The 26827-nt window shown below is 37.4% G+C and overlaps 3 protein-coding genes across 5 annotated transcripts in view; 2 read left to right on the forward strand and 1 right to left on the reverse strand.

The window, feature by feature from the left end:
- LOC129723962 (protein alan shepard) overlaps positions 1-26827 on the forward strand; it is a 425406-nt gene that overhangs the window by 57670 nt on the left and 340909 nt on the right. The window lies entirely within an intron of this gene.
- On the reverse strand, positions 2482-3718 carry LOC129723965 (prisilkin-39-like). The gene is made up of 2 exons (XM_055678481.1): positions 3351-3718; positions 2482-3282 (listed from the first exon to the last, which is right to left on the reverse strand). The coding sequence occupies exons 1-2, from the start codon at positions 3639-3641 to the stop codon at positions 3151-3153; spliced, it is 423 nt and encodes a 140-aa protein (XP_055534456.1). The 5' UTR covers positions 3642-3718; the 3' UTR covers positions 2482-3150.
- Positions 13147-13980, forward strand: LOC129723963 (uncharacterized). The gene is made up of 2 exons (XM_055678479.1): positions 13147-13481; positions 13553-13980. The coding sequence occupies exons 1-2, from the start codon at positions 13209-13211 to the stop codon at positions 13862-13864; spliced, it is 585 nt and encodes a 194-aa protein (XP_055534454.1). The 5' UTR covers positions 13147-13208; the 3' UTR covers positions 13865-13980.

Here is a 26827-nt window from a genome sequence, read left to right on the forward strand (position 1 = left end):
GTTCCTCGTTAAAAATATGTTCAGCAACTTTTAATTTGAAACCACGAAGCTCTACGAATGGTTTAACGAATGATTTTAAATTTATTAAATTTTACCTAAAGGAAATTCGAATTAAGCCCTAAAATCTATAGGGAATATTACGCAGCTCATAAATTAAGCTAAGGAACAGACTTAAATTCGAAACTAAAATCGTGAAAATATGTGAAAAGCGAATTTCAATAACTGATATTGAAGTGTTAATTCTCAAAGTAAATGAGGTTTTTGCTATTGGAATTTACAATATAATAATCACAGGAGGGTTGTGTGCAAAGCCACGACCGCAAGGATGAAGTAGAATACTTTTACAAGAAAGAAAAGCCGGTTGCTTGCGTGTCAGTCATTTTTTAATTTGTTGTTCAATTCAATATCGGATAAGATACCGATCACATCTTAGCGTTATCACTGACAGTGCGAATAAAGTATTCCTTATGATAAAATAAACAGTGAAAAGCTGATTTAACACTCAAAACTAGACGGCTTATGTGTAGTCAAAATAAATCAACATTTTTAATTGAATGCATTTACTAGTGCCTGCTTTCGCACAGAGACAGCATTTCACTAAAGTGCCTCACTGTATCAGCTGCTATCGATGCTAAACCCGCTGCAACTGCTACGCTATCCGTTGCCATGCCAATGTTTTAGCCGCTATACGCTGGTATTGGTATCCGCTGTCCCTGCATCAGCTGGCCCAGCTGCTATCGATGCTGAGATCCGCTGCAACTAGTGCACTATCCATTGCTATGCCACAGCTGTGGCCGCTATCCGCCTGGTATCCACTGCACTGCTACTGCTGCTGCTAAGGGAAGACTGCTGTTGTCGCTGTCTAGAACTATTATGAGCGGCTTCGACTGAAACAGGCTCTTATATAGGGATGAAAAACCTACCGATAGTAGTAGGAAATCATCGATAACTATCGACAGCCATTTCAGTTGATAATTCCCATCCTTACTTTTATACAGATAAATAGCAAATTCAAAATGGCAAGTTCTATGATTCTGTCGACCGTGCTTGGGAAGCAATCATATTAACGACTAATCAGATCAGTCGAATTTCGCGCTTCAACAAGGATTGACCATTCTCAATAATATAGTTGCTTGTCATGATTTGGACTTGATAATTTTTGTATTTTGATAATGCGAAAAATTAATTTTTATGCTGATAATGAAAGCTTTTCGGATGTTGTGTTCATGACTGAAGGAAAAGATAATTCAGTACGTTCTGAGACACGGAGATGAAGCCAAATATATATCTGTTCCAAATTTCTTGAAAGTGTAAATTGATTTAAGAAAAAATATTAACTCTTCAATTAGGTTTTTATTTCATCCTGAAAAGGACAATTTGTTGTTTAACTCAATGTCTGATAAGATGCCGAACACATCTTTGCGTTATCACTGGCAGTGCGAATAAAGTATTCCTTGGGGGAAAATAAACACTGAAAAGCCTTCCAGAACGTTCTTTCATTGGATGCATTTGCTAGTGTGCTTGCTATCGCTCAGAGACAGCATTTCACTAAAATGCCACACTGCATCAGCTGGCACTGCTTATATTGATGCTGAGACCAACGCCAACCGCTGCGCTATCCCCGTTGCCACAGTAGTGGACGCTTCCGTTGCCATTGGTATCCACTGCCCTACATCACCTGTTCCTGCTATCGATGCTGAGACGCGCTCCGCTATCCGTTGCCATACCACAGCTGTGGCCGTTATCCGCTGCATTGCTACTGCTGCTGCTAAGGGAGGACTGCTGTTGTTGCAGTCTAGAATTATAATGAGCGGCTTCGGGTGAAACAGGCTCTTATATAGGCCAAATAGCACATTTCAAATGGCAAGGTCTATGATTCTGTCGACCGTGCTTGGGAAGCAATCATATAACGACCAATCAGAGGCCGAAGTTTTCGTTTTGACAAGGCTTGACTATTTTCAATAGTACAATAGTTTGAAAAATAAAATTACAATTATCTGCATTTGGAAAGAATCTTAGAAGATTTTCCAAGCTATTGCTGCAAGAACGAAGGAAATCCATCGAATACCAACCGATTTATTAGCATTTGAAATTGGACATATTTTTCACTTTTTTCGGTTTTTGATTTTCATTTCACATCCCTATGTAGCCGAACTTCCTGAGAAAAGTATTCTACTTCAAAAAAAACAATACCCAAAGCTAAGAAACTCTTATGAAACAATTTTTATCCAAAGCTAGAAAATCAACTTTGGATAAACAAAAAAAATTCAAACTTACACCATAACACCACAGATGTAACATGAAGAAGGTATGACTAACTAAAGAACGAAAACCTTAAGAATCTAGATGGAATAATCACTGAAAAATCATAACAAAGTCATAGAAACGGCCAGTTATCAGGTTCTTTTCACCACCCAGGTACATAGGGTTATTACAGTCCAAATAATCAAACAATAGTTAGGTACGGGAGTTATTTAGTTGTATTGATATTGTCACTCATTGTGTACAAATTTTTCTTCAGTAAAGCCAACTCCTCTAAAACAACAAAAAAAAAATTCCTAGTAAACCACAGGTAACAAATAATGATTTAAAATCAAAATCACACAATCACGTTTGTCCTATACAGTCATGCAAACACGGTTTCTATACGGCCTTAAATATCTAGGAAACTCGATCGCCCAACGGGCTGCAAGTTTACTGATGCATACTGAATTCTGTTATGCAACACTTGTACTCCCTACGCTGCACGGTCGTCTAGTAACTATCGGTATTAGGTGCATTCACACTACTTACACTTGTACACTTCTTTTTCTGACATTAATGTTTTCCTGCTTTTTCCTTTCATAACTTTCACAGTACAATCGGTATCCTGGTTGTAGTTTTCGTTTCACCTAGCGTTTTGGGGCGGGCCGATTCGCTGGCTGATTTCGCAACGGGGTTTAAAACAACCACGCGGCTACAGTGCAGACGAAACAGCCGACCTTGAACTTGGCAGCTTGGTTAAAGCTTTTTATACTAACTAATTCTGCCAACCACCTGCTCGTAACAGTCAGTCAGTTGAGAACGCTCTTTTTTTTATCTTGCTAATTTCGGTCGTGTGAATAGTGCCTGGTATTGTTACTGGTGCTGTGACTAAAGTTCACACTTGTCCTAACCTACGTATGGCGTCTGCTCTTGGCCGAGACCAACAGCAACTTGAACGTGCCTCAGGTTGTCGCGCTTTAGCTTGACGTATCCAAGTTTGCCCTGATAGCCAACTTCGTACCCGAGGTGGAATCCACGCTGCAATTTAACGATAATAACTTTCGATTAGTTCACTGCTTAAACTTGATCTTAGAATGGTAACTTACGGGCTTGCGACCATATCCGTAACCGTGACCGTAACCGTATCCGTGACCGTAACCATACGGACTTAGTCCATACGGAGCACCATGGATCAACGGTGTCGCATACAGACCCACAGGAGGAGGAGCGTATCCTCCGAAGCCTCCCGATCCTAGCCCGTATCCGAGACCGATCAAACTACCAGCGGCTAGAAGGTTTTTGTGGCCGAGCCTCCCGCCTCGTATACCGCCTCCTCGGGTACCTTGGACTGCGGCCAGGCTCACCAGAACGAGCAGCAAGATAAAATATTTGGCCATTGTACACTAGAACTGGATCAAACTGCTCGAGCTTGATTGAAAAACCTACTAGATTGATGAACCTGGCACAACTGATGGGTTTGGACGGGCGGCCGCACCGTTTTATAGTGTGAAAGTGATATAATGTAATCTGTAATCAAACGCGGGAAATGTTCAAAATTTCACCACCCCAAACCGATTGTACAATTGTTCAATGTTCGACAGGTACCTAGTGGCCGCCGCAGCTATGCGCTTGAATGGACGTTCGCTTTGATAACGCTGCTGCCGGCTTACCAATAGTTACTTACTTTACTATGTACAAGGCAGGCGCGTATTGTGCGACGCATTTTCAGTTGCCCTTAGCGCGGCCGGTGTTTGAAAATACACTTCGATTGACCGCAGATTTTTGTGCTTCGCCGAGAAAGAATTCCTACGCATGTATTTTTATGGTACAGTGAAGACCGCTGGGGGCTGCGTAAACCTTACAAGCCTCAAATTCTGCCGATTCTTACCCGATTTGATTGTACGCTTCAATCCACCCGGGGAGGCTTTGTTTTGCATCGATTTACACGCAGGCTTTATGCAATTTTTACTAGTGGTTGTCGATCGAGGCACTGCAGCTCAGGGGGGTGGAGTAGAAGAGTGTTGATATAGTTCGTGCGCCCCGTTAGCCGTTGCGTTGTTAATCAGCAGCTTTGTTTTTCATATAGGTTAGGATTAATTATTACCTATTTAGTCGGTTATGTGCTGTAAACAACCCGAAGTACGTTATTGGTTTGTTGTTTACGTTATTGGTTTGTTGTTGTTTTAATTGGATACCGAACTGTACCATTGATTGACATAACAGTTTTTTTGGAACCAAGATATCAAAGCACTATTCCCTCTCACTGCTCAGTAGAACAACAAAAACAAGAGAAAAAAGTTAAGATTAAGTTGTTAAGATTAACAAAGGATATAAAATCAAAAATCTGAGATGCCGATTTTCACGAAAAACATCCGTAAAAAATAACAATTTCTTTGTTTTCAATGCTGAGATATGTTCTGCGAAATCAAAAAAGAACCAACGGATTTATATATATTAATCTATATTTCATTCGATAGATAAAACATTGAATAATTTTGTAATGTATTGAGTATAAATATTACTTCATTTCACTAACCCTCAACTATCTTGTTTTATCAATTCTAAAACAAATCATTACAATCAATTGTAGTCGAAGATTTAGTGTCTGAACACTACCTTTTAACTTCTTTTAAATACTTACACTCGCAAAAATGTAAACCATTCCAAGCGAATTCGTCCTGAAAATGCTAAAATTTGAAACGAACATTTTCAATCCTGATGCAACTATGACTAGAGATTTGGACTGTGTATTTGGAACTTTTCGACTCAACCGTTATTCTACAGAAGACCGTACCAGTTTTTGTAGCAGAAATCTTTGAAAAATTGCAAAGTTTTCAACTAAACTGAGAACTTGCTTTTCTAATTTTAACTGCAGTACTGCTTCAAATTTCGGACACTTAAGCTATGATGTAACAGATTAAATGTTCTGGTCGATTTCAAAGGTTTAGCTTTTTTTTTTTCAATTTTCGCTTATTTCCCGTCGAACTAGCTAAGCACAGGAGTTTCCAGACCTTTGGCTCGGCGGAGCACTTTTTCAGACCAATATATTTGCTTTCTTGAAACTATAATTTTTTTTTCAATATTTGCACTATCTTGTCGTTTATGTTGATGTGGTATTAGTATTGTCATCGTAATCATTAAAATCAGTAGCAAATATTTACATTTTGACCATTTTTGGTTCTATTTTGCAAATATTCATCAATGGAAACGACTTATTCAATTGAACCAGTCAGCTTTCTTAGATAACGCAAGCTTTTTTCCGGAAAGACAAAATTATCAGGTAAAAAATTATAAGGTAGGTCTTGGCCCTAAAAATATTTTTAATCATCAATACCTTCCCAGAATAGCATTTTTCAATAGCTTCTCAAAAATGAGTGGCGTTTCCAAAAATTAAGCCAAAAAATGGCATTTTTTGCCTATAGCAACGTCTAGGCAAAGTTCCAGCCAAATCAAAAATGTAAATCGAACCAAATTTGGCAGGTGGATGTTTTTAGGAGTAACAAATATGTCCATGTTGATTCGACACCCTTCCCTCTTCTGGAAGGGAGGGGTCCCATACAAATGAAACACTAATTTCTGCACATCTCGAGAACTAACCAAGTAAATCGAACCAAATTTGGTAGGTGAATGTTTTTAGGGGTAACAAATATATCCATAATGGTTCGATACCCCTCCCTCTTCTATAAGGGAGGGGCCCCATACGAATGAAACTCAAATTTCGCACAGCTCGAGAACCAATCAAGCAAATATAACCAAATTTGGCAGGTGAATGTTTTTAGGTGTAACAAACATGTCCATAATGTTTCGACACCCTTCCTTCTTCTGGCATATCTCCAAATACCATTTCGAAATCCAAGATGGCGACTCCCCGTTTCTGAAAAACAGCGGCAAATGGCCAAATACCACCCAACATGGGTATTTCCGTAATTGTTATGATGCACTGAAGCCACAAATCGACCTCAGACAACATTTCGAATTGTAAGATGGCGACTTCCGGTGTCTGGAAAACAGCCGAAAATGACCAAATACCACTCAATATGCGAATTTCTGGAATGGTTATGATGCACTGAAGCCACAAATCGACCTACCAACCTCAGACAACATATTGAATTGTAAGATGGCAACTTCCGGTGTCTGGAAAACAGCCGAAAATGATCAAGTACCACTCTATATGAGCATTTCTTTAACCAGATTGACGCACGGAGGCCAGAAATTGTTTCCAAACGCCATTTTGAAATCCAAGATGGCAACTTCCGGTTTCCGAAAAACAGCGGCAAATGACCAATATGAGTGTTTCTTCAACCAGATTGATGCTTAGAGGTCAGAAATTGTCTCCAAATGCCATTTCGAAATTCAAGATGGCGACTACCGGTTTCTGACAAACAGCGGCAAATTACCAAATACCACCCAATATGGGTATTTCCGGAATTGCTATGATGCACTGAAGCCACAAATCGACCTCAGACAACATTTTGAATTGTAAGATGGCGACTTCCGGTGTCCGGAAAACAACCTAAAGTGAGCAAATACTACCCAATATGAGTATCTCTGGAACGAGAATGAAGCTGAAAATTGACCTCAGACACCATTATGAAAATGGCATTTGGAGACAATTTCTGGCCAATTTCTAGCTGCTGTGTATCATTCTGGTTCCGAAGATCTAAGATGGCAACTTCCGGTTTCTAAAAATCGGCCAAAAATGGCCGATTTCCATACAATATGAGTATCTTCGGAACCAGAATGATACACAGGAGCTAGAAATTGGCCAGAAATTGTCTCCAAATGCCATTTTCAAACCCAAGATGGCGACTTACGGTTCCTGAAAAATAACCAAAAGTGACCAAATACTACCCAATATGAGTATCACCGGATCCAGAATGATGCAAGGAGCTAAAAATTGACCTCAGACACCAGTTTGAATTGAAAAATGGCAACTTCTGGGAAACAGCCGTAAATAACCGAATACTACTACATATGGATATGTCCGTAATCGAAATGATGTAAAGAAGCCAAGCATTGACCCTGGACACCATTTTGAATTAGAAGATGACCACTTTCAGTTTCTGGAAAGCAACGAAAATAACTGAAATGCACTCAATATATATCCGGAATAGAGGTCATGTACAAGAGTCGAGGATGTTGTCATTTCGATAAAACCAATCATTTCAAACGATGTAAACCAATCGCAAGGAATCAATGAGTTTGAAATGTTTAAAATTATTAAATTAAACACTAAAATAGGCGGGACAAAGTTTGCCGGGTCAGCTAGTTACTTATATAAGAGTAAGTTTACACATAAAAAAAAATTTCTGATAAAATTAAAAATAAAATGAAAAATGTATTACCAACCGTACTGGGCGTCTTGTCATGGACCACTCAAAAGACGAGTACGAATCCGGCCTCCCTCTCTTGTTACTAGTGAAAAAATATCTTCATATTTAGAATAAATAAAATGGAGCTTAATTCTTCAATTAAGCTCCATTTTATTTGTTTATTGCAACTAAAACTTTGAAAAATTAAATAAAAAACTATCAGTAACATTAGAAACATTAAAACATTTTTGAGCAAAACACTGATCGACAAACGCGAAAAAAATGTTGCGCAAAAGCTTAAAATAGTTGCCCTTAAAAAATTATAGCTTTTAAACCAATGCTGTGAATTTCATTCACAGGGAAAACTCATTCAAGTCGCTGAAAAAGTTACTATAGTTAAGAAGCTATAATCTTCAATTTTTTCCTAGTTTGAGCTCTAGTAATAATCAAATTCCTACGATGCAATATGATTTTAATAGTAACTACAAATCATAAAGCTCTTGATAACTAACTTTCAACACGCACACGTTTTTGAGTTATTTCAATATTAACTACATGCACGACGTGCGAAAAGTGTGCAAGCTATACGAAATAGAGTTATACGTCCTGCGGTGGTTTAATCGCATCTGACCGGAGATTAGAAGTTGTAGGTTCGAGTCTCACCTGTTGGACTATATTTTTCAATAATTTCTAATTAACTTTTTCCCCAGATAGTAAATTTTTCAATCGTCAACTTCACATTTACTACTTGGAATAGAAATTTCAATGTTAGGTTTAAAAAATTTCAGTTTTTTATACAAAAACGCTTTTTGTGAGTTTTTGTGGTTTTTCAGGAACGAACACAGATTTGTTGAAATGCACGATTGATATAACACAACTTATTCTTTGTCATCAAAGCGATTAGATTATTAATTCAGAAATTATGTTTATGTTCACATTCACAAGGAATATGTTTTTCCATGGGTTGAATAATTCAAAAAATACTACAAGCTATACAGGCCTAGGGTTGTATGAAATGGTGACGTGGGACTGAACACTGTAATTACTGTAATTACAGATAACAGATAGAATTAATCGTTTGTTCAGTGATTTACGTATTTTTATTCTCAGCCTCCCCTTCATTTTTTCATAAATATGTTTAATAACGCTCGAAAGAACTTTATTCACACTTGGTGATATTATGCCTGTAATGTATATTTTGTGTGCAAACAACATTTAACAATTACAACGAAGTTAAAGTTTTGCTTCACAAGTTTGTTCCATTTGCCAACAATTACATTCACTATATTACGAAGACAGCTAATATAAACATATTATATTATTTGTAAAGTTAAAAAAAAATCATCTAACAATGTTGAAATGTAGAAAAGAGATTCTGAATAGATCTTACTAAATGGACAGAAAATTCACAAGTACTCGCCGGCTCTTACTCTTCTATTATTTGGTATTTTTAGGATCTTACTCTTTCGATATTATGTCGGTCACGATTATTTAGTGAATATCGAAAATAAAATTCAACAAAATATTTTATAAATTATAACCGTTGCAAAAATGTTCAATTCTTGTTGAGTAATCTATGGTTTTTACGGTAACCATATTCATGAGATAAACTTTCAATCACCATCAGTAGCAGCATTGCAGTTTTGATTGCACGCGAATAGAAGTCGTGCCCGCTGCAATGATAGACGACGAGAAACTATAGGCGCTCTGCTCCTCTATATACTCTACGGTGCTGTTGCTTTTACCAGCATCTTTTCATTCAAGACATCAGTTTTTTATTACGCTCTAACAGCAGGTTTGGAAATTGTTCTAGGAAAAGGGTTGTTTCAAGCTTTTCGAAAACCCTTTACCTTCGAGATATCAAATTAGTCTAGGTTCATGAAAGCAAACAGAGACTGGCCTATTGGGACGGGGAGACTCTGTCAATTTTTTTTTTTAGATATTGATACAGAGAATTTCACAGGGAATGGTTGGTGTCTATTCATGTCGTCTGTGCTAGGAATGCTCGCATGTGATTGGTTCATTGTTCGCGTAAATTTGTCCTTCACACTTGTTATCGATTTTTACCGCTTTGCAATGTAAAAATAATGATAACTAGCGTATTACAAAATTGTTAAACATTTTATCTATCCAACAAGATATTGGTTATTGTTATCCATCATGTGGTTATGCTGTTATTATCGTTTGAAATTTGACGCACCTAATGCCAGTTCCATTTCCAATTTTACAAAATGCATATCAGTATAGAAAACAAAGACGGAGTCCCACGTCAAAAATGGAAATATCTCTCTAAATCAATCATCCAATCTCTTTGATGTCAAAGAGTAAGTAGTATTATATTGATTGTATATTTCAATAAATTCATACTTGTTACTGAAGAGCCAAAAATAACTTACAAAAAGCGTATTTTCAATAAAAAAACTGAAATTTTTCAAATCTAATATTGAAATATCTCAAAAAACGAAGGTAAGTTAGTCGCCAAGAGCTTTATTTTCATAAAAATATTAATTTGAGGGAAAAATTCAACCCTTTTTTGATTTATTGTATTATTTGATGTTTAGTTTAAAAGAAATTCAACTTAAATTCAAAATAACTTGAAAATAGATGCATTCACGAGGCCAATTATTATGAGCTTTTCAATTTAAAATGACTATTTTAATTGTTTGAAATCATTGGAATAAATATAATTTGAGCTTGTCCATCATAAACGTTTTCCTGAAATCCATCCATCCGACTTAACGGTAAGAACACGTTAGGATCCCCAGTTCAGAACCAGTAACTAAACCTCGCACGATGCCAGCAACTAGAGGCCCGAGGAACGCTATTTCCAGGTGCGTGTCTTGGTTCAGCAGAAAAATACCACTTATGTTGCTCATTGTTTTCGTTTTAGATTTTACTTTAACTCGTAGTCAACAGCGAGGATAAAAAAGGTGCTCTCAGTTTATAAGATACTTCTATAAAGTAAGACACTAGATTTAATTGGCTCCGTAAAAGATTATTTTGTATTGTGCCATGTCAAATAAATTTTGTGAACAAAAAAAAATACTTTGAAAAATGTTGAAGTTGATTTTTTCTATAAATAAAAAAATCGTTTTTCATGTCTCCATCCCGGTCATTTTATCAAAAGTTTCGTTTTAACTTCCAGCTTTTTTACAAGCAATATAAGAAAAACAGCTCTTTTTTTTTTGTAAAAAAAATAATTTTTTTGGTCCAAATAATTTGTTTTTTTTTCTATGTATAATTTTTTATAAAGAGCTCTTTTACTGCCGCGCATAGCATGTCAGTCCCGTATGTCAAAATGCATTCGCACTTTTAGGAAATAAGTCTTGAGACTGAAAAATTTTTGTCACCGCGAAAAATACTCAGTTTACTAAGTCAAATAGGGGAACTGCTCCATTATTCATCTCATTAAGCCGACATTCACGAAGAATGCACGGATTAAACAACAAATTTTAATGAAACCATTGAACAAATAAACAAAATACGCTAACGTGCTCTTATAGAATCGTTCAGTTTTGTATATTTAGTAAACTTAGCTAGATTTATCCTGAATTTTGTAAAACAAACCATTTTGCACAACGCTTCCACATCCATCTCAAAGCTTAAATCACTGCTCAATTATTCTTCTCACGACGCCCCCATATTCATCACACTGCAGTGCACTGTTAATCATGAATGAATCACGTTATCATGAATGAACGTAGCCGCAGCCTGTCGTAGTAGGTTACCTAGATATCCGCTGTAGTTGTTTACGTGCAAGTATGGTAACCTAGGTAACCACGGCAGTGCTGTCCATTTATTTCAATTATGTCGGAATAATTCAACATTTTCAGTATGATTTGTACGTAACCGATTTAGCAACTTTTGATTTTCTTCAAGGCATTGAAAACAGATAAAAATACATACAATTGAAATTTAGGAATCGTAGAAATTCATCTCTTATAACAACAATATCGCACGCTAGCCTGTGGGGCTAATGCGATTTCGATTATTAGTTGAGAGAATTCGTTATCGATATTGTTTTTGGCACATTTTGCATGTGTAGGATAAGTACAACGATACACCGTGCCCCAGTGCTACGTCGAGAAAATTTTCCAGCTCGAAAAGATCCTCGACCTGATCGGGAATCGAACCCGACATCACAACCGTGTGGGAGAGCTAGCCGACCGACATCGCTAACCACAGAGCCACGGGGACCACAATTCACAATTCATCTCATATATTTCTACTAATTCAAGCTGGTTTATGCAAATTTGAGGTGAACGTTTCTAAGATTAAAGTATTCTTAGTGTAGTGAGTGATTTTGTTTTGTGATTAAAATAAAAAATGGTCCGCTAGTGATGAGACAAACTTTGGTTGGCTGCTGAACGAGTCCCGTTGTAGCCGTACAGAACAATGCGCGGATTTTGTTTCGAGTTTTCGAGTGCAGATGTCTGACTATTATATCAAATTTAGAGCTTTTAAGTGAGTTTTTAGGATTCTACTTTATGAGAAATCTAAAGTGAACTAAGAAGAATCCATTCCATGGATTAGCAGATCGATTTAGTTAAAAAATATGCGTTTATTTCTGTTTTCAGTTGTGTTTTCATGTTGTATGAGATGAATATATGGGCTGAGATTGATAATGGAGCAGTTCCCCTACGCGTGCAAAGTTTCATTCAAATGAAAAATGGTCGATTAAATTTTTGCGATTTCAAGATCATTTGGCACGGAAACGCTCGTTAGAATGTAAACGTTATCAAAAGCATAGTTCGCATATTTTGAGAAAACATACAACATCTCATTCTCTTACTGAGTCCACCACTACTCAAAACATTTTCATTTCAACAGAAAAGCAAAATAAAAACAAATTTTTATGCTTGTTTGCTATATTTTTCTTCTACTCCGCTCTACCCAACACCCAAATAATACTACCTAGTACTGAGGTACCACGAAATAAATGCACATAAATTGCTATTGAATTTATTTTCATCAGTTGTTCATGCCACTGTCAGCACAGTTCTTCGATGTCAACACTGTAAACATTGATATTTATGTTTGGCTATGAAATTTATCGTTTCGAACCGCCTAAATTGGTTTATTTAAACTCCACTGTAGCGCCAAATTCTTAGTAATTGGGATTTATTATTTTTCTCTAAGAAAAGGGGTGCTCTTTTACAATTGTGATACATTCGACATTATTGTAACTTGCGGTTTTTCTACAAAGGGTGAACATTTCATAAATAGCAGTTCGTTTTTGCATAAATTATTGAAAGTTTTAATGCTCCATCAACCTCACAACTAAATCGCGATTAGGTGCTGTCTAAATGAACCAATCCCACGGCTCACCAGGTGGGTCGATACTAGCGATGCATAACGTTGGGCGCGAAGCGTCTATTGTATCAAATTAATGCAAAAAAATATGTCGGCTGTTGAACCAAAGCCGAAGGATTGCGTGGGCAACCTTGACAAGGGTGGTAAAATTTTCCTTCGGCTGGAAACACCCTTTTGCTACATGTCAGTTCCGTTCTAAAGACCTTGATATGCAGAAGAGAAAATTGATAGGATTTTTACCATAAATACGAAGTCATCCACGGCACAAACCACACAAGTCAATCGGTTTCGATTCTAACTAGAACTCAGTGTGTGCTCGAGTCGGTAGATAGTGCAATCATGATCAAATTTTCCGTGGTGGCTTTTGCCCTATTGGGCGTTACTTTGGCCTACGAGCACTACGGTTTTATCAATGAGGTCAAGCATATCCCATACAAGTGGTACGGTGGCGGCGAAGGCGGCATCGGCGGTGGAATGGGTGGCGGAATGGGCGGCGAGTTTGGCGGTGGTATGGGTGGTGGTTTTGGCGGCGGCATGGGTGGAGGAATGGGCGGTGGTTTCGGCGGTGGAATGGGCGGCGGAATTGGTGGCGGCTTCGGAGGCGGCAGCGAGGTGAGTTAAATTTGAACCCGTACTTTGGGATCGACCGTGCAAATATTTGTTCCTCATTACTCTTCTCTCAGGGTGGAGAGGAATACTACTCGTACCCGAAATACAAGTACGAGTATGGAGTGAAGGATTACAAAACCGGAGACCACAAGAGCCAATGGGAGGTACGAGATGGAGATGTCGTCAAGGGAGAATACACACTGGATGAGGCCGATGGAACTAAACGCATCGTTGAGTATTATGCCGATAGTAAAAACGGTTTTGAAGCCAAGGTGAAGAATATCGGACATGGAGGAATGCAGGGAGGAATCGGCGGCGGTGAGGGTGGATTCGGAGGCGGTTATTACGGCGGATACAGCTATAGTAAGCTGAAAAAATACAATTGAACTGTTCGATGATGATGCAAGACTGAAATCAACCGATGCCAAGTTATGTAACCTAGAATATGCAATATTAAAGATTTTAAAAGATTATATCATTTAATCTGTTAGTTTGAAAAAACAAATCACAATTCTTTCTTTCTATCATGTCCACCCGGTCGAAATTTTCATCAAAAAATAGCCTCCCGCAAACCCCGGTTGCTATTAAAACGACGATAGAATTTATCTGCTCATAAATCCACTTTCGTTATTGCCAAAATCCCCGGAAAACGTTCAACAGCACACAATAAACCGCTTCACATTCGACGCGAACACTCGAACTCTCAACGGGGCCCTCAAGAGTTTTCGCTGCGACAGAACGACCCGCCAGTGTCAGCGTGCCTGAATCCCGTTCGGCACTGTTTGTTTCTCTCGCACCCGGAATGCCATCATATCGCGGTGTTATTTATGTGTGTACCTCTCAATTATCGCGATTACGCGTGCTGGCTTTGACGGTGCCGGTGCCAATTCAAGCTGCTTTCGTAACTCCTCCAGTGTTTTGGTGGTGGCAAAACCGAAAGACTAGTCATCGTCACCATCAGCAGCAACAGCACTGGCTGTCTGGCAGAGGCGATCGGGTATATATGAGTGTGTTTGTGTGTGTGTGTGTGTGTGTTCGTGTGCAAATGATAAGAATGTAAAAATTTAGTTCCTCTACTATCTGTTTCGCGATTGTCGGTCGGCCCCATCGCGTTTCGGTGGCCCAAACAACACGGAGTAGCCACACACGCGATCGCCTTATGATAGCTACCAGGTCTTCCTTGTGCCTGCGGAATTACAAGAAACTGTGAAGTGGTTCGATTTATTGGCGCCTGCAGCGGTGTGTCATGGGGCCACCTCCGTTTTGACTGTGGGGCGGGTGCAATCACTTCGGAAATGATGCACTGCCCCGAAGTACATGGACGTTGACCGGGAAATAAACACACAGCTCCGCGTGAGTAAATTCCCACGGTAGGCAGTCGAATAGATTCGACAGTAAACCAACTTTCAAACGACAATCACCAACTTTCAGATTGTTGGTCTGTTGAGATTTAGACATCTGTGCGTTTACGACTGGAGCGATGATTCACGACTATGGATGCATTTCTCTCATTAGCGATAGCAGTGTTTTCCGATTTGTTAGTGGATTGGGGTTACAAAAAGATGCTTTCATATTATTGATCTTGCATAAGCAGATTTGAATCATCGTTAAAGTTCCTTCTCTATTCTTATCATTTATTTACCGCTTTATAAGTAAGTTCAATCTATTTAGAGCAGCTAAACGATGTTTCGCTTCTACTATCCGACGTTTCGATGATTTATTTCATCTTTTTCAAGGATTAGATAGTAGAAGCGAAACATCGTTTAGCTGCTCTAAATAGACTGAATAGCCGAAAATCCTCCCCCGAGTTGAACGTCACAGTCGATAAGCATCCACATAAGTTCAATTTAATAATTGTCGTTTGGGTTTAGATGAAGTATTTCAAGTAATCGTTTAGATCACGGGGCAAGCTCAAACAGTATTGACATGGTAGTGACATTGAGTGTTTCAAACCAACCTCACGTCAGAATTATTTTCATGGTTTCATTCCGAATCCTTTGAAGCGTTTTCTTCTTTGTTAAATAACAGCTTGACCAGATCGATAACAGATCGATTTTGCCTATATGCTTACCATATACTCGTTGAAAATAAGCTTTAATCGTATAAATACGTCCCAAGTACCAAACTTGATCTGATCAATTGAAAAGAATAGCATTTAATAATGATAACGTAATTATTGTATGGCTTGAGGAAAGGAAAGGAAGCCCTAGACTTATAAGGAAAAATTATCAGTTAAGTTTTAAAAGCATTGGGAAAAATTTGACACTTTTGCTAGTCGTTTCATGATGTTAACTATTACACTGGTCGACAAAATACAAACACGAATTAATCCTTTATAATTTGTTGAAACAAATTTGCCAAAAAACATCACATTATACAAACAAAATTACATCTTGATAATTTCTGCTGGATTTATAGTTTTACTCTAAATAATTAAATTGGGTAGCCTACAGCACAATTATAGTTACTGCTCATTTTGGAATATGATCTTTCATTTTTTCCGGTTTGAGCTTTTGGAGTGCACCTGTGGTGACCAGTGTTATGCTATTAAAATTGTTGAAGAGGTTGTTTATAAGACACGACCGCAGAGTTAATGTAGAATACGACAGCCTGTCTTATGTCAATGTATTTCTTGGAATAGGTTTGGGAATACTCTTAATTGGGGTAATTAATTTAGTAGTCTCTTTGCTCCTGATGACGTTTACCTCTGTAGTCGGCACTGCGGTTTCACTTGCTGCCGTATCCAAAACAAGAGTGAAATTAAATTGTTTTGAAGCTGTCTTTTGTATCAAGTTGCACTAAGATATCTTAATTTAGGCAGTGGCTACGAAGAGGCTATAGATTGCAACAGGTGGTCACCCTGTACACACGAAAATTTGCCCGGCGAAACCCTTACAGGGCGGCCAGATACCTCTAACGGACTTTCGGATCTTTGCTAGAACACTGAAGAGGAAAACAAACAAAATAAATAAAATAAAAACTTATCGGGTTTATTCCCTCCAGCTGTCGTAAGTGGCTTCTCCTATTCTACTGATGGAGACGTCTGGTGCTTCTTCCAAGCTGCTCCCGAGATAGCGGCATCCACCAGCAGCTGCAACGATGGTCTTCGGCGGGTGGTGTTTTCCGCTCCTTGTTGATTAGCCGGGGTAGCAAACACTGCTTACCAATCCGGCGAGCAACACACAACAGTAGCACACGATCCACGGGCCAACGGGACAACCTTCGTTGGACTTACACAACACAAAGCGGCACAACCTTCGCTTTTTTGCGAGACAATGACTGTAAAAATTTAACAGTAAAAAACGCGCACAGAAACGTAAACAAAACAACGCGTGTCTCACCGTGGTCGAGGCTCAACTCATCATCCCGCGATGGCTGCCGACCACAACAAACCCGCCGAGATGGATTCAGCACCACTTTTTTGCAGCTAGAGGAAAATACCGGCCTATCTATCCCTAACAATTATTCCACAAACATGACAAAAAAATTATCGAACCTAACAAACGCGACAATATCGTTCACAAACGAAAAAACGAACGAATTGAAACGAAAATAAACAAACTTATGTGAACGATATTCAGCGCAAGTGGTGACAGTTGTCATGTTGGGTACACGCTCTTGCGGGAGTGTCTAAATGAGGGTAATTTTTACTCATACACTCTCCCGCGGTAGTACCCAAAATTAGGTAAATTTCCACTCAATGCTGGAATTGCAACCGCGAAGGTTACAAGATAAGGGCAAATAGTGCATTCCCCATCTATACTATGACAGTTCAAATAACAATTTTCAGCATTTTACGATAGCGTAGATAATTTTACAACTGATTGCTGCAATTGCTGCAGACTTGCGCGAAAAATTATGTGATTCAGGCTCACTAGCTCAGAAATTCTTCAGACAAACTTTGAGGTTAATTGTGTTTGTCAATGCCATTTATTGACAACTGAATAATTTTTTTTTTCAACATGGCAAATTATTTATTTAGTTTGAATGATTTACAGTGATAATTAAATTCTACATGAGGTGATTTATTAGCAATTATATATGAAAATTTCAATCGCTATACTGCTAGCCACACACGCTATATAGTAGGGGTGTGCGAAACTGGCTTTTCTGGTGTCGAAACGAAACGAAACGAAATTAACCCTTAACTTCGGTTTCGCCAAATTAGTCGAAACGAAATCAAGGTGGAATTCGAGTTCTCGAGACGAAACGAAATTGGTCTCTAAATTTCGCGAAATTTCGTGAAATTTCGAAAAATAAAATAAATGTTTCTGAAACATAGCATTACAATGATTTGTAACGTTGGAGCGTACGCTAACGAAGTACCCTTCAGTAGCTGATCGCAAGGTGCTTACCTGGTCGACGAAGAGTAACGTAGGTATTCAGATATTGATAAACCGACGATGACGAGAAAATCAAAAATGTTAAAAAACTAAAATCTTGATGCATTCATTTATACAGATTATATTGCAGGTAATAGTAGCGCGATAGATACAAATGATATAAAAGTCAAACTCGAAATGTCTTTGTGTATAATAATTTAATAAACTTCTGAACTAATTTTTTTGGTTTGAATGCAACTATGTTCAAAATAGTAATCCTTCTGTCATAGCACTTTCATCATTCAAAATCCAAGTTTTGTCCTAGAGCTCGAACTGGAAAACATGAGAGATGGTAGGTGGGTTTTCAAGCATTCCTGTGAGTTTTGGTGTCCCTAGCAAAGATAACTTTTCCAAAGAGTTTTTCCCTATGCAAACGTAAAAGCGACGAATCCGATAAGCAATTCCTCGGCGGCCTTCTGATGCATTTCTGCATTCTCTAAAAGCAGCAAAATTCACAGGAATGGTTAAAAAGCTGTAAAACCTTTGGAGGGCAACTTTTTTTTGAATTTTTTTAACACTATTTAGTCAAACTAGACTAAGTGACATCTTTATCAATTCGAGGAAAACAAAATTTAAGTAAACTATTCTGTAAACTATGAAGTTTTCAATATTTTTGCACATTTTTTAATATAACTTAAAATTACTTTTTAACTGAGCAGTTCCACAAAAAAATGTCCCAGTTTAAATATTTTTTGTCATTTTAGATTTGGCCTAAACTTTGCATAAACGTTTCTATAGGCTGAGAAGCTATTTAAAATGCTATTTTGGGAGGGTTATTGTTATCTTCTTCTTCTACTATATAAAAATGGAATTCCGTAACGCTTGATCTTATTGATATTATTCCCTTCGTCTCTGAGGTGTACAGTAACTACGTAAAAACATGCACAATTATGACTTTTTTTTGCTAAATTTGCCTCTAAACCAAAATTTAAAGCGATGACATATGATTCTTTTTTAATAAAATGTTTGTCATTGTCCAGAAAAGAAATTTGAGGAAAAATTTTTAGTATCTGATCACCAAAACTTGAGATATTATTCACAAAACTACGTAAAACATGCAAAATTAGAACATTTTATGCTTTTTTCGTCTCTAAATCAAAATTCAAAGCGGTTATATGTGGATCTTTTTTCATTGAAATGTTAGTTGAAGTTCATGAAAAACATTTCAGGAAAAATAATAGGTATCTAAATACTAAAATTTGAGATATTATGCTCAAAACTCCGTAAAACATGCATAATTATGACTTTTTATACTCAAATCGTCTCTAAATCTAAATCAAAATTCAATCATATGCCATTCTTTTTTTCATCAAAGTTTTCGTTGATGTTCAGGAAAGACATTTGAGGAAAAATTACAGGTATCTGATTACTAAAACTCAAGTTATTATTCACAAAACTACGTGAAACATGCAAACTCATGATTTTTAATCTTGAACTTGCCTCTAAATCAAAATTTAAAGCTATGATCTGTGATTTTTTTTCAATGAAATGTTCGTTAAGGTTAGGTTAGTGCTTTTTTAATTTCTACGTAACTTTGTGAATTAAAGCACAAGGAGCTGGCATCGCTGGCGACGTGTGTAGACGCTTTATTTATTGTGTCCGTGGTAATCGCGTTTTATTGTGGTATATAGCACGATAAATTGTGAATTTCGTGTGGTAATTGTGGGTAAAAGTGTTTCGAGTGTTATAACAGTGTTTTAAAAGTGATTTGGAAGTAGAACGATCTGGAAATTTAAAGTTTTATTGCCGTTTTTTTCACAATTTGTCGCCTAGCAAATGGCTGCTTTTAAAGCGCAGTGTTGTGTTGGTGACTTTCCTTTGATACGGTAGTGTGCAAGCTTACTCTCCGCCGACGGCACGATCTGCTGAGAGGCAGAAACTGAGAGAGCGGCAGTTGTAACCAAAGAAACAAGTTTCCTATACTTGTTTGCGTGCGAGCGGAGGCATGTTTGGTTTGCTGAAAGCTGATTCAATGGCTAAGATAAGTGCATACATTTACAGACATGTTTGTTTATTTATAAATGACTCGAAGGTAGTAGTTTTCACCGACAAGAATCAAATTGTTTTTTTCTATATTTCGTGTTGTAGCGTGTGCAGTATAGTATGAGTTTTTTGGCGATGAATTTGTGCGTCATTTAATGGCGAATTCATCTTTCATGTGTGCTACCACAGCGTAGCATTTTCGTACTGTTCTGTCATTCATTCATGCACCGCTTGAAAAGGTGTACCACACGATTGCTGTTTATCTATTTTGCGATATTTCCCAATGTTAAAAATGTCTTGAATTTTTGAACTGAAATATATCTGATGACCATGTTTTAATGTCCATTGTCTTTCCTTTTCTATTTATGACTTCACTAGCTTTTGAATAATTATTTTTACGCCATAGCTAAGTTCTGTTAAATATGCTAAATTTTTATAGGCGCAGATCCAAAACGGTGAAATGAATAATAATTGTTCTGGCATTTTGTAAAGGGTTCAGGAATACTGTAATGGTGTGTCAAGCTCGTTTCCGCAGCTGTGCTACACCGTTCTGGACTACACTTTACAGCACGAAAACGAACACGCAAGCGACGCTACACTCAGTTCTCATATTTTTCGTCCGGCATTTGAGAGCATTTGTTTTTGTTATTAGTGTTTTGAGACTGCACCCTGTTTCTTTCGGGTGTAGTCCAGGATAAAGTGTGTAGTCGGATACAGAAAAAGTATAGTCCGGAAAGTGAAAAAAAAGTACAGGACAAAACTGTAGTCCGGGTGTGAACGTGCCGCGGAGACGAGTTCGACATTACTTATGCTTTTACGCATGTCGTTTGACAAAAAGGTCCCTATTGCTCAGCCTAATAATGAGCCAACATAACGCGTAACATTACTTGAACTCGTCACCCAGAGAGTACTCGTGTGGTTTGTGGAATTCAGAGTATGGTGCATTGTTGCTAGTCGAAGTTGAAATCTTATAATTCAATTTTTTCGATTTGTCTAGTTTTTGAGCAGAGGTTTTTGTATACTATGTCCCAATAATGACTAGTTCGGCATTTTGTCAACAAACTTAAGATATATATTTTGGTCAATCTGCGTATCTGCATTTTTCAAATTATTGGGGCTTTGGATGCATGGAACTTTGCCAATTTTTCTATTCGATAGGCAACACTCGCATCGACAGCTAATAGAGAATCGGCGTGAAATATCGTGCTCCCGAGCGTCTCCGTCGGTAGTCGGGGATTGAGCGGTCGTGCATAATGCTTTGGTAAAACGCGTCTCCGGCCCGGGAGAGTTTTATGATATCTTAGTTCGAATCGTCTACTTAGTGTGGTATACCATTTTGCGTTTCACTAGGATGTACCACACTTACCTGTGCGTGACCCTTATTTATTGATTTATTGACAACACTCTTTAGTTTATTACTGCTTTAAATCGGTCTCAAATCAAAAAATCGACGAACAGACGAACAGTATAAAAGAAACGTCGTTAGTCGACCTGTTAGGCTCAGAGCCAGATGTTCGGGTGACCGAATATCTAGAGACTTCGCGTCGATACCTTTCATGAGGTCGTATTTTCTACAGATTGGTTATAACCGTGTTATAATTTTCGATATAAATAGGGTCACTTCACGAAGAAGTGATAGGAGTCGCGAGGCGTTAACGTGGACTCAACTCTTGTTGCTTTCGTAACATTGTGTAGTCAGCTGAGATCAATCAATGGGAGATACGTTTCGGTAGTTGCATAATAACTACATAAACAGATGTTCAAATATTTGAGTCGGTCTTGATTGAGTCATAGGTCCGGTATTCTCGCGTGCACTTTATTTTTGCGGTGTTACTTCATCTAACATATTGATCGCGTTATGACTTCCGTAGAAGGTATAATGAACTCGTACGTGCGATATTTATTATTATGAACCCGGTACTCGAACTCAGCGCATCGTTTACCAAAACGAAACCTGCTGCAAACCTTAACCTTTTCTCCAACATCCCAGTGATTTCTCGTGGAAGTGCAGAGGTGTTCTCGGCTTCCAATAAAGCGAGTATCACGTCAACATATTCCTATACACACTCCTTCTTTGACCTGCATTCGGATGCGGCCGGCGCTGGTATTGCCTAATATAAAGATTAAGGTCACCAGTTTTTACACATTGAAGATGAATGTTAGTCACAAGCATCATCTGTTGGTTCTCTGTGTAATTACAGCTGTTCTGGCAATAACGGAGTAGCAACCGCGGGCGGTCAATCATGCTCATGCTCATGCTCATGCTCAACTTTGTGAATTGAAGCACAATTTTTAGTTATCAGAAAACCTTCACTTCTTCTCAGACGTGTTCCTTGGACACTAACAAACCTTTTTCAATTTCAAAAAAAAAACACATGTCATCTCTTTAGATTTCATTGTAGAGGAAAACTGAGCATGGCTGGTCATGCTCACGCTCAATTCTTTTTACGTTAATTTCTTTCTTTAAAAAGAGACATGAAAAGAGGTTTTACTGTAAACGATTGTGGAATGGCCCGGTTTCAGGAACTCCATACGTCATTTCGAAATTCTAAATGGTGACTTCAAGTTTACGTTCTGTGCGTTCTTAGAATATTGATGTACAGCCCCTCTACAATTATGGGTCAGTTAACGTATTGCCTAAATTTTGAAAAATGAATATAAAATCGGGAAAATTATCAACTTTGAATGTTTTACTTTCCATTTCTGTATTCTGATGTATACTTTCGATCGACAATTTGTTTCACTGCAGCTGATGCGTGTAAATCCGTTAAGAAGAAAAATAGTACTTGCTTAGCAAAAGACACAATTATGGGTCACTTTTGGCATTCAAGATCATTTAGTTTAAAAAATCATCAAAATCCATCACAAAAGTTATTTTATTGTTGTAAAAGCTTTCTTGTAAGTTATTTTATTAGGTCGTGATGTATTCTCATGCAAAAGTAATAAAAATAGCCAAAACATGGACTGACCCACAATTGTGCACCGCAAAACGTATCATTATTACAATTATGGGTGATTCACTTACTGCAACGAGCAGAATTATTGTTTTTAGTAACATTTTCATTTCAATCGTATGAATAGGGTTACAAGTGAGTTATAAAAAATACCACTGCCAATAAAAATTGTTCGGTTTCATGAGAATGGACGTATTTGTGTAAAAGTGACCCATAATTGTAGCTAACCCATAATTGTGGAAGCACTGTAAACGATGCGAAATATTTTTGAAGTGAGTTGTGCTAATGCATCAATGAAATATAAAAATTGATTCTCAATTTTGAAACCTTTGATCCCGAGCATCGCCGGGAACGTTCAACTAGTTATTAATATTTTTTTAGAGCCAAAAGTTTTTTGATCAGTGTGACGTCTCTGGAAAAGTTTTAGACAGTAATTTTATCTTTCCGATAAAAAAAAACTCCAAAAAAAAATCATTTCTTTTAATGTAAAAGAAACATTGAAACTAATATAAAAAAGCTTATTTTCCAAAAATCTTTTTTTTTTTGCATGAAAATTACAAAAAATTACCGAAGCGATGAAGAAGTCAAAAAAAAAGTTATATTTAAAAAAAAATTTACAACATGGACGAGGGAAATTTTTTTCTAAGCCTAAAAGTCACACCTTCTATTCCCGTTCATTTTCGCATCCTCGCAAACTGCATACATTGCCCGCTTTACTGAACTTAAAATGTAAGTCATATGACAAAAATGAAATTAGTTCGTAAAGTAAATTTACAACATGTTTATTTTTGGAAGGACAATGTTATTATCTACAACTTTTCCAAAGGCACTATGCCAATCAAACCAACTGTTTCGATTATAAAAATATTTTAATTACCCACAGAGTGTTTGGAGATTAAAATTATTTTTTCAGCTAAATCGGTTTGTTTGACTGGCATAACTAGTGTCTCTGGTAAGGTTGTAGAAAATAATTTTGTCCTAAAAAAATATGCCCTGTGAGTTTCTGCGACACCAAAAATAATAAAATGCATTTGGGACTATTCCCAAACTACGTGGTCATATTTTGATCCCTTTTATACCCCCTACTCCCCCATGGTCTTTCGTGGTCTTTTGTTTTGTGATCTTATTCTGCAAATATATGTACAATAAAGTATGAAAAATTTATAAAAAAATGAAGGTTCAAGAAAATTGATTATTAGTTATTGCGCAAATTGTAAATAGAATTTTCAGTAATATCATTTTCTCAAAACCAAAATAACAAATAGATAATGGTTGTTTATTTTTTATAATATTTCATTGTCTTTAACAAATATAATAATTTCCTTACCTGAAAGTAATTTAAAATAAGCTTTTGTGTTGAGTATATTCAAAATGATTTTTAATTTGTTGTTGAGTATCAGAATAAATAAACTTTGTTTAAGGAGTTTGATCATCTACGATAAATTTTTCGCTTATAGTTATGATAAATTGTATACTCATCTAGAAATCATCTAGAAAAATATTTAGCTGATAATAAGTGAAACCTTACTTTTAGTGATTTTCAGGTATCGGATTTGTAACTTAGTTTTTTTTTAATAAATTACAAAGTTTTTGAATGTCGAACAAAATATAAACATCTTTCTTTCTTCCTTCAGTTCACGAACATCCAGGTCTTATATATTGTTTTCAAGACCAAAACGTTGATTTTTTTACCGGTCGTTGAGTTTTGAAATATACTTCCAGGAAAAATAACATAAATCCGGACGCATTGCAAAATATAACTATTTTGCTAAAGAAGTAAATGCCATATAAGGCAAAGCCTGTTTAAAACAAAAAAAAATTTCTTCGTGACACTTATTAATTAGCCGTGTCAAAAATTTATTAATTAAAAAATTGCGAAAGCTTCGTCTTGACTTAGTGGCAATAATAAATTAATAAATTATAACCCCCACACCCCCCGATGATTTTTCGTGGTCTTTTGATAACCTATGCTGACTTTGAAGTCAGAGTGTTTTGAAACAATACTAAAAATTCAGGCAATTACGACTTTTTCAGCTTGACACATCGATCACTCTGTCTATAAGGCATGATATCTGGTCAGCCTAGTGATAGCAATGAACTATCTGAAAAAACACATTTAAATACACTACGGTGTGCGAAGAGGGGTCCTCTAACACAGAAAAATCCGAAAAAACGCTTGAAAATTTTTACAAGTCGAGTAGCATAGAACATTTGGCCTGTAAGATAGAGCTTCAGAGCTTTAGTTTTGACAGAAATTGCTATGCTCCCTAAACGAGAGACAAAAAGTGACCTCTTTAACCTTGTGGGCTGCAAATATAACCACATTTTGATGTACGTAAAAGATGCGTAAAATTTATTCCTACAAACAAATTACTAGATACCTTGTGGCGCATTTGGACGGCTTCATATTCCTCGAATATGACTTCAGTGATGACATGAATTTTATGCTCTGCGTGAATAAAAAATACCTCCCGCATGATGTTAAGGTTTTGTCTTTAAAAACAAAAATTACCAGCTGAGAGTTTATTCTTCTATGTCTGACTTAGTTTACCAGATATCTGTTGAGATATATTCTATTTAATTTATAGTCGCAATGAGCACAAACCAAAATAATGTAATAATGTGCACCGGAAATTTGGCCCGAAATTTCGTAATCGTCGAAATTGGAAGTTTAATCTCGCGAAATTTTAGGCGGAACTTAGCGAAATTCAACGAAAGTTTCCGGCAATTTCGCGAAACCGAAATTTTGCGAAATTTCGGGAAATTTCGAGTTTTGCGAAATTATACGAAATCATTCGAAATCTCGCACAGCCTTACTATATAGCAAGCCACACATGCTATAAACATGCACAGACACGCTAGACATGCACACGCTATATAGCAAACCACGCACGCTATTTAACAAGCCACACACGATATAAACATGCACACACGCGCTACAGACATGCATACACGCTATAATCATACACACACGCTATACAGCTAGCCACGTACGCTATATTGCTAGCCACGCACGCTAGCCACACACCTTATATAGCTAGGGACACACGCTACAGATATTCACACACGTTATGCGCACACACCCTACATACGCTGGATGATGGTGGCATCTCAAACCACCTGGCAGTGCGAGTCTCTTTTAGTTTCGGGTTGTATTTACCAAACGATATCTGAATCGGATTACCGCTGGTGGGGTCCAACTCAGATCGAAGGGAAGCCGTACTGAAAGAGGTAGGAACTGCAGCTAACCACTACCACCGCCGCTGTTCCCCGCTGCTGATCCACTTCGCCTACTGCCATCGGTGTTGATGTCCGCTGCTGTTGCCTGTTGCTAGTAAATTGATTTGCTTGAGGAGAAACAGTCTCTTATATAGCTCAAAGAGTGCATTTCCGGCTAACTAGGTACTCCATTCTGTCGTCCTTTTTAGGGAAAGGCAGCAAGCGACCAATCAAAAGTCGACATTTGCGTTTCGACAATGTTCAACAATTTTCAATATTACAATAGTTTGAACAATCAGAATACAATTTTTTGTATTTGTACGGGTGCATAAAAGATTTTCCAATCGATTGCTGCAAAAATGACAGAAGTCGGTTGGAAACTGACTGGGTTTAAAACGTTTGAAATTGGACAATTTTTGTGACGCTCTCGATGTTTTCGGTTTTGAAATTGGATCCCTGTATTGAAATTGGGTCCCTGTAATTGTTGCCGTAAGACGTATTCTACGTCAAAATGTAAAGCCTTGTTTCAACGCAAGTTTCAACCAATCAAAACTAAAAACAACCATCCAATATGAGTATTTTGGGATCCGGGATGATATTCGGAGTCTTGAAACCGACCCCGAACGGCATTTTGAGTTTCAACATGGCAACTTAAGTTCTGTAATAGAGCCTAAAATAGATATTTCCGTAATCGAGATGATATACAGAAGCCAAAAATCGACCCCAGACGCCAAAGTGAATCCACAGTCCAAAGTGGCACCTTCCGGTTTCTGTAAAATCGACAAATACTACCAAATACCGCTTAATATCA

The sequence above is a fragment of the Wyeomyia smithii genome, chromosome 2 (assembly GCF_029784165.1).
Source record: "Wyeomyia smithii strain HCP4-BCI-WySm-NY-G18 chromosome 2, ASM2978416v1, whole genome shotgun sequence".
NCBI lineage: Eukaryota > Metazoa > Arthropoda > Insecta > Diptera > Culicidae > Wyeomyia > Wyeomyia smithii.